General features: G+C 39.9%; 1 protein-coding gene across 1 annotated transcript; it reads left to right on the top strand.

Moving 5' to 3' along the window:
- The first annotated feature begins 2,556 nt into the window (after positions 1–2,556).
- On the top strand, positions 2,557–5,703 carry LOC139033739 (uncharacterized protein CXorf66 homolog). Its single transcript, XM_070463245.1, has 3 exons — positions 2,557–2,714; positions 3,409–3,572; positions 4,696–5,703. The coding sequence occupies exons 1-3, from the start codon at positions 2,573–2,575 to the stop codon at positions 5,533–5,535; spliced, it is 1,146 nt and encodes a 381-aa protein (XP_070319346.1). The 5' UTR covers positions 2,557–2,572; the 3' UTR covers positions 5,536–5,703.
- The last annotated feature ends 3,306 nt before the right edge of the window (positions 5,704–9,009 follow it).

The raw sequence follows: 9,009 nt of genomic DNA, 5'->3' as shown, positions 1-9,009 counted from the left end.
CATCTACATATCTATCTATCCATCTCTATTAAAAATAAGACAGAGCAAAACATAAAGGATAAAATAACATTACTTCAAAATCTCACCAGATAACTGCTTCCTTGAATATACTGTATATATATATATATATATATATATATATATACACACACACATATATATACACACTGTCTATATATATATATATATATATATATATATATACACATTTCTCCAAAGAAGACATACAAATGGTTAATAAACACATGAAAAGATGCTCAACATCACTCATTATTAGAGAAATGCAAATCAAAACCACAATCAGGTATCATCTCTTGCTTGTCAGAACAGCTGCCATCAAAAAGCTTACAAACAATAAATTCTGGAGAGGGTGTGGAGAAAAGGGAACCCTCTTATACAGTTGGTGGGAATGCAAACTGGTGAAGCCACTATGGAGAACACTGAGGCGATTCCTTAAAAGCCTGGGAATAGAACTGCCATATGACCCAGCAATTCAACTGCTGGGCATACACACCAGCAGAGGAAACCAGAATTGAAACAAATACACGTACCCCACTGTTCATTGCAGCACTGTTTACAATAGCTAGGACATGGAAGCAACCTAGATGTCCATTGGCAGACAAATGGATAAGGAAGTTGTGGTACATATACACAATGGAATATTGCTCAGCTATAAAAAGAATACATTTGAGTCAGTTCTAATGAGATGGATGAGCCTAGAGCTTATTATACAGAGTGAAATAAGTCAGAAAGAGAAAGACAAATACTGTATATTAACACATACATGTGGAATCTAGAAAGATAGTACCGATGATCCTATGCGCAGGGCAGCAAAGGAAACACAGACATAAAGAACAGACTTTTGGACTCAGTGGGAGAAGGTGAGGGTGGGATGATTTGAGAGAATAGCATTGAAACATGTATATTACCATATGTAAAATAGATGACCAGTGCAAGTTCGATGCATGAAGCAGGGCACTCAAAGCCAGTGCTCTGGGACAACCCAGAGGGATGGGTGGGGAGGGAGGTGGGAGGGGGGTTCAGGATGGGGAGACACATGTGCACTGTGGCTGATTCATGTTGATGTATGGCAAAAATTGCCAAAATATTGTAAAGTAATTCTCTCCAATTAAAATAAATTAATTAAAAAATAAATAAAAATAAAAACCACATACATACACACACACACACACACACACACACACAACCCCACCTCAGCTCAAGGGTCATCTCCTCCAGAAGTCTCCACATTGAAGAGATAGTCCTTTTGTGTGCTCTTGTGACACTGTATCCTGCAACATCACTGCCTGCATATGACATTACACACCCTGTGTGTGTGCATGCTAAGTCACTTCAGTCGTGTCTGACTCTGTGCAACCCTGTGGACTGTGTAGCCCACCAGGCTCCTCTGTCCATGGGATTCTCCAGGCAAGAATACTGGAGTGGGTTGCCATGCACCCCCTTCAGGGGATCTTCCTGACTTAGGGATTGAACCCATGTCTCTTACATTGGCAGGCGGGTTCTTTATCACTAGCACCACCTGGGAAGCCCATTATATACCCTGTGCTGTGCTGTGCTGTGCTGCTGCTTAGTTGCTCAGTCATGTCCAACTCTTTGTGACCCATGGACTGCAGCCCGCCAGGCTCCTCTGTCCATGGGGATTCTCCAGGCAAGAATACTAGAGTGGGTTGCCATGCCCTCCTCCAGGGGATCTTCCCAACCCAGGGATCAAACCCAGGTCTCCTGCATTGCAGGCAGGCACCATTACATAACCTAGTTATCGGTTATTTATGTGTCTGTCTCTCCCATTAGTTTCCAGCTCTTGAAAGCAGGGACTGTGCTTGTTTGAATGCTCATGCTTAACAGAAATCTTCCTGTCCTATAGAAATCCAACACGTTTTTGTTGAAGCAATGAATCATCCCTGCTACCTCTCTCTCCTTCATGCCCCATGGCCTACCCTTCCTCAAGTCCTATCCACATCAAAATACTCCTTGAATGCATTGATTTCTCTCCATCTTTACCACTCTGCTTCAAGCCATCATCCTCCATCAGCTGGACCTATGTAACAGCCTTTCAATTGCCTAAATTACTTTAACCCCAGCAATCTAGTCCCCATAGAACAGCTAGAGGGGTTTTTCTAAAATGGAGATCTCATCATGTCACTCTCTAGCCAGAAAGTCTTTAATGGTAACCATTGACAGTAGCTCAATAAAAAGCTTGAAGGCTATTCAAAATCCTAAATTTAGTAATAAAAATTCCTACAAGCTTATACCCCAGGATGATTTAACCTCTGTAACACACAAGAACTACAATAGGGCTGTAAGGTGCCTCCCTAACATTTAATAAAGTATCTAGAACTAACCCATTTTCTCTGCCTTCTGTGCTTAATAATGTCTCAAATTTTTTGATTCAAATTTGATAGAATATTTGATGTAACAGAGAAATAAATGATTAAAAGTCTTTTCATAATATTTGTACACAGGAGCTCATGCCTCCCCATGGTGAGATTATGTTGTCAGGATATGACATAGAATGATTATGATGTCATGGCCCCCTAAAGCAAGCTGAATCATGTTAAATCCAGCAGTTTCCCTGGTAGAGGAAACCTTCAACAAGGTCCCGGACATGAATCTCTTCATTTATGTCCTCCTTTTATCAATTTGGACAAATAATTGTTTAGATAGACAAGAAAACAATGGATCTGATACTGCAGGTATGTGCCTAACCTTAAATGCTAGAAACTATGATCTATTAATTTAAATACATTCAAGTACTTAATTAGACAAGCTAGCTATTTTTAAGAAATCTGCTGTTTCTTCTACCTTACTATGAGTAGGTCTTTGAGAATTTCTAGAACAACATCTGAGAGTTTTACTTCCATGTAAAAATTCCAAACAACATAGAAACATGAAGAGTACAGCCACACTGTCCCCCTTCATTCCCCTTCCTCACCCAATCCACCAACCCCTGCCTCCTCCCCCCGCCAGTCAAACTAGAAAATTCTATGTGAATGAATGAATCTGGCATGGTACCTAACACAAAGTGGGTTTCAAGAATGGTTTTTTTTCTTGTCCCATCCCTATTCCCACCATACACATTCACACACACACACAAACACTCAAGTACATTCACAAACTCAAAAACTTAGGTAATGGGTTGAACATGCCATGATGTGGGGTAACGTAGGTAATTATACTGATTAGCTAGAGATAGCTCCCAGATTTGGCTTCTAGACTGTGGCTGGCTGGGGATGTGATAGAGCAAGGAAAATGACAGGGGAACACTTATCATGCTTAAAGAAATAATTGATGATGAGATTTGACTTTGACCTATAGTAACAACCCCATCAAAATGGAAGCAGACTTGGTTACATAGCACATGTTCTGATGACATATTTTCTTTCACAGCAGCTACACCTGTTGAACCCAGGCAGAGAAGAATCGAAGCAGTACAGCACCTGCTACTCATTTTCATAATTGCTATCATCATCATCATCAGCTTTATTTTAAGATGTTATTATTTTATTCACTATGGCTGTATGAGCAAGAAAGCCTATGATGCAGAAACGCAAGTCTTACACTTTTGAATTTAAAATAAAAGGTGGTGGGGAGTGTATGCATTCTTCACTGTAACTCTATAACTGTGAGAGCGAGGATGCCCCCAAAGGAGCAACATAAGTCTTACACCTATGAATTAAAAATACAAGGGGCCAGAGGGGAATGTGTGCATGCACATAAACATAGACGGATTCACTGTTGTTATGATTACTTAACGTTAACTTTAGACGTCAAAAGAGCTACCAACATCTTGTGGGTTGGATATGTTCACTTAAATGAAGCTCTTAAATGATCTCAAATACATTATCAATTTGAGCCAAAACTATCTCCTACTCAGGGTTCAGTTGAGCCCCAGGTTGCTAATTTCACTATAAATTGAGTCTAGGAAAAGAGGGGATGACTATCTAAGACAGAATCAAAATCTTTTCAGGGCAGAGAGAAGGAGTTGGGTCTCTGCATTCCAAAGATAGTAACGCATTTTGGATAATCTACTATGTTAAGATGTAATAGCATGAAAAATTATTGTGTTCAGTGATACTAGTCCCTGCCTTTCATATAGGAAGATCAAACTGGCTCTGACATACTGGGTCCCTAAAAATTTCCAGTCCAAGGACTGGTGACTGAAATATATCACTGTTCTCTTCCTTTCGTTTTAGAGTAATCTAGTGAGTATAAACATACATGGATACAAAATTTGATGGTGTAAATATGATAGGAAAGCAATGAATTTGGTCTAAAGACTTTTTTATGTGACAAGTTGTGACATTTGTGCCTCATTTGCATATTAACTTGTGACTTTTTTATATAATTTAATTTCTGTAGTAGATAAAATTATCTCTCTCCCTCTCAATGGTAGATTTGAAACAAGTTTGTGTCACTCCACACATGACTATATGGGTATCTACTGTGGTTGAAACAGTAAAATTAAGAAAAGGAAAAATAATTTAACACGAGTTCAAATCTGTAACCTGAGTCATGGTTTTCACCACTCTCCAATTCTTACTGTGTTCAGTTTTCCTGCTAGAGCCAAAAAAAGACCAGAAGTCTAAACAGACACTATAGCCCATGTTTTCCAGTGATAGCAAGAGTACTCTTCTGATTTAAATTGTCATACTCCAAATCTCCTGTATTTTCAAGGACAAGAAAGAAGACATCACCAAAGCAGCCACATCATCTAAAATATCATTCACTGAGTCCAAGTCACCGACTGCTGGTCCAGGCAATCTAGAAAAACAATCAGTGCTATTTAGTATAGATAAGTCATCTGGGCCCTCAACTCCACAAAAAGTCTCTGTTCCTTCAAATGTAGAAAAGTTAGTCAGGCCCTCGAGTCAACAAAACCCATCCAAGCCATCAAATCCCAAAAAAGTGTTAGGATCAGTCCCCCAGGAAAAGTTGCATAGAACACATAGTCCAAAAAAGGCACATAGGCAGTCTCATGCCCATAAGCTAGTCGGTCAGGTCAGTCCATCCTATGCAAAGAAAGCCATCAAGCCAACTTGGTCATCAAGTCTACAATGTCCAGTCAAGCCAACCAAAATGTCTCCACCCTATCCAAAGAGTCAAAGTGTCCCTGTGCAATCAAGTATACCAAAACTGACCAAACTCCAGAGATATCTTAACCTAAAAAGCCTGGCTAGTGAAGGTAGGGCAGAAATACTATCTAGGCCTCAACCAGTGAAGCTTTGTCCATACCACAAGGAAAAGTGCCTTGTTTGCTGTGCTGTTTCTCAGCCATTCACTCATATTTCAGAAGAGAATATGAAGCACGTTCCAGTCCCACTTTCTTCAAGCAAACTGAAGTGCTTTTACAAGTCATCTCACAAGACAGAGCCCAAAGACAATGCACTGTATGGCGACATGAATGATAGCCATTTGTCAACATATAGCAGTGACAGTGAGAGTAGCAGGGAGATGACTATTATGGGCAACATAAAATGCAAGGAAGCTGCCTATGAAACCTCCCAAAATAATTAAAGGCTCAAAAAAAAAAAAAAGGACCACTCATGCAGAAGAAGCAAACTTGTACCAACTATTATATTCTCACCATATTTAAGAACCTGGTAGAGGAACAATCCACTTGGGATCACTATTGAGATTAGACCTATCCATCTTGAGGCAATTTACTTGAGAAATAGTAAATAAATGTGTTACATAACAACTGATTTTATTGTAATTATTATTGCATTTTAGAGGTATACATCTCTTTTGGAGGTATGTTAGATCTGCTTGGGCAAACTCCAGGTGGTGGTGAGGGACAAGGAAGTCTGGTGCACTGCAGTCCATGGGGTCACAAAGAGTCAGACCGGACTTGGTGACTGAACAACAACAACAACAACTTACAGCTGGTCACGTGGATGGGCTTCCCAGGTGGCATAGTAGTAAAGAATCCTCTTGCCAGTGCAGGAGATGTGGGTTCGATCCCTGGGTCAGGAAGATCCCTTGGAGGAGGAAATAGCAACCCACTCCAGTATTCTTGCCTGGGAAATCCCATGGAAAGAGGAGCCTGGAGGGCTACAGTCCATGGGACTGAAAAGAGCTGGACACAGGCAACCACTTGGACGGGAACCATAATCACACACACACAAATATAGAAAGGTATTGCAAGATCAGTACCCTGGGCTCCTCTTTTCTTTTGATTAGCCCTCAATTGAAGTCTCAGCCCAATCAGCTTTTTTTTTTTAATGTTGACATATAGTCCTCACAGTTTAAGACTGTCTTTCTGTGGTGCCCAGTGCGTGACAGAAATGGCTCTGTGTGCTTGGTTCTGGTGCATTGGGGAAATCCCTGATAGTCATTTCCTGTTTTAAAAAATATTTATTTGACCATACCAGTTCTTAGTTGTGGCATGCAAACTCTTAGTTGCATCATGTAGGATCTAGTTCCCTGACCAGGGATAGAACCTAGGACCCTCGCTTTGGGAGTGTGGAGTTTTAGCAACTGGACCACTAGGGAAGTCCCAATATACCACTGCCTCTGGTGACTGCTACCAAAGTAAGGGTCCTGGGCTCTAGCACTGATGTTAGATGTTTTGATTATTTTTGTTATCTTTCAAAATGATAAAAAAAATTTGCCCTGTTGTGCATTCTCAGAATTCCCCAGTTAGAGGTTGGCTATCTACCCGTTTTCTTCACATGATACCTTCCCACTTGGAATCAGCAGGGCTGGGAGGCCAGGGGGGAAACCTTGCAGTTATGTTTTCCAACTTCTCCACTGATGAGAGGTTATCCTGGCCTGCTTCCAAGAGCATGGTTCAGAAAAGTGGACAAAATCCTGGAGTCCCAGCCTACACTCTAGTACAGTGAGGTCAGTCCGCTGTCACATCCAGCAGGATCAGTTAAATTCCATAGCTGGCATATATTGAATGTGTACTACTTGTCTTACATTGTACTAGTCCTTTTATGTCCGGGACATCTGAGGGCCACCTTCCCCTCAATTTTGCTGATTTAGCAAAAGGATTCACAAGACTCAAAAGCAGATTATACTCATGACTGAGGTTTATTAGAGCAAAAGTATACAAACCAAGACCAACAGGAAAAAGATGTCTATTCAGAGGAATCAGAGAGGTTGGACACATGCTTTTGAGTACTTGCCTTTCTGGGGCCATCTAGGACATGCTCTCTTCTCTAGCAACAAACTAGAGGGTTGCACTAGTGTGCGACATGTCTCTGCCCAGGGAAGCCTCAGCATCTGAGGCTTTTATTAAGAACAGGTATCATAGGTACATCATGTTCCATGACCAGCCATGGCAAGTGAAACTCAGGATCACAACAATGACACCAGATGCACATTATTGATGTTGATACTTGCGCAAAATAATCAAGTGAACAAAACATGATCATCAACCAATTAACATTAGACCATTCCTCCAGGGTTAGCCAATAGTCAAATCACAGTTTCCAGTTCCTTTGACATACAAAGACCAAACAACCAGACCTGCTGTGTTAACACTTTCCTCATGTTTTACATGTTTTATTTAATCTCCAACAGTCCCCTATTATATAAAGTATGATATGAGTTAACTGATGCTCTATAACATATAGTAATATCACACCGAGCAATTGATTGAATCAAGATATGAATCTATAATTGGCTTAGGTTCAAATTTTCATTATGCTGTATTGCCTTCTCACTATCAGTTTCTAGGGTATCTGTTTATTCACAGATCACCCAGTCCACTGCTGTCAGCAAAATCCCTACTTGACTTTTAATCAATCTGGACCATCCTCCTAACCTACCAGGAGCATATAAAGATGTCTTGTGAACACAAGACAGATTCAGATCTGACTCTCCCACAGCCTCTGCCTCTACTGGTAGTATTCTGGTGGGGTCTGTAAGGTCATCATGAAATTCACAGATGGCACGAAGTAGCTGCTGATATATAAAAGTTTTAAGAGGTGAAATATACATTTATAAAGCATCATGGGAGCTACAGACTTGACTTCCTACTAGTATTACCCTTTTTGAAAAAATAAACTGTAAAGGGTTAGAACTGTTCTGGGCTAGCCTGATCTTTTTAAAAATCACAAATAGAAGCAAAAATCTGATCAAATTTTTATGGCTTAGTATGAAAAACAATTCGAACAGAAAAGTAGAACAAGAAGTATGAATGAATGCCCATATAAACATTGCTTAGATTCAACAATTATCACTACGTGGTCAATTCTGTTTCAATTAAACTTCTATTCATTGCCCTCCCATTTGTATCTCTAAAAGATAACAAATTTAAAAAAATACATAAACTAATACTATTATCTCATATAAAAATTAATAATAATTCCTTAATATAAATTATTACTTTCCTAGCATGTGAGATGAGTGCAACAGTGTGGTAGCTTGAGCATTCTTTGGCATTGCCTTTCTTTGGGATTGGAATGAAAAACTGACCTTTTCCAGTCCTGTGGCCACTGCTGAGTTTTCCAAATTTGCTGGCATATTGAGTGCAGCACTTTCACAGCATCATCTTTCAGGATTTGAAATAGCTCAACTAGAATTCCATCACCTCCACTAGCTTTGTTTGTAGTGATGCTTCCTAAGGCCCACTTGACTTCGCATTCCAGGATGTCTGGCTCTAGGTGAGTGATCACAGCATCATGGTTATCTGGGTCATGAAGATCTTTTTTGTATAGTTCTTCTGTGTATTCTTGGCACCTCTTCTTAATATCTTCTGCTTCTGTTAGATCCATACTATTTCTGTTCTTTTATTGAGCACATCTTTGAATGAAATGTTCCCTTGGTATCTCTAATTTGCTTGAAGAGATCTCTAGTCTTTCCCATTCTATTGTTTTCCTCTATTTCTTTGCATTGATCACTACAGAAGGACTTATCTCTCCTTGCTCTTCTTTGGAACTCTGCATTCAAATGGGAATATCTTTCCTTTTCTCCTTGCTTTTCCCTTCTCTTCTTTTCACAGCTATTTGTAAGGTCTCCTCAGATAGTCATTTTACTTTT

This window comes from Odocoileus virginianus, unplaced genomic scaffold (genome assembly GCF_023699985.2).
Source record: "Odocoileus virginianus isolate 20LAN1187 ecotype Illinois unplaced genomic scaffold, Ovbor_1.2 Unplaced_Contig_1, whole genome shotgun sequence".
Lineage (NCBI taxonomy): Eukaryota > Metazoa > Chordata > Mammalia > Artiodactyla > Cervidae > Odocoileus > Odocoileus virginianus.
This window is presented reverse-complemented; position numbering and strand designations above follow the sequence as displayed.

Excerpts from the sequence above, each read along its gene's own strand:
- LOC139033739 (XM_070463245.1), top strand. The coding sequence starts at position 2,573 with ATGTTAAATCCAGCAGTTTCCCTGGTAGAGGAAACCTTCAACAAGGTC. Across the intron at positions 2,715-3,408 it reads CAATGGATCTGATACTGCAG|CAGCTACACCTGTTGAACCC; the intron begins GTATGTGCCTAA and ends TTTCTTTCACAG. Across the intron at positions 3,573-4,695 it reads CCTATGATGCAGAAACGCAA|GACAAGAAAGAAGACATCAC; the intron begins GTCTTACACTTT and ends TGTATTTTCAAG.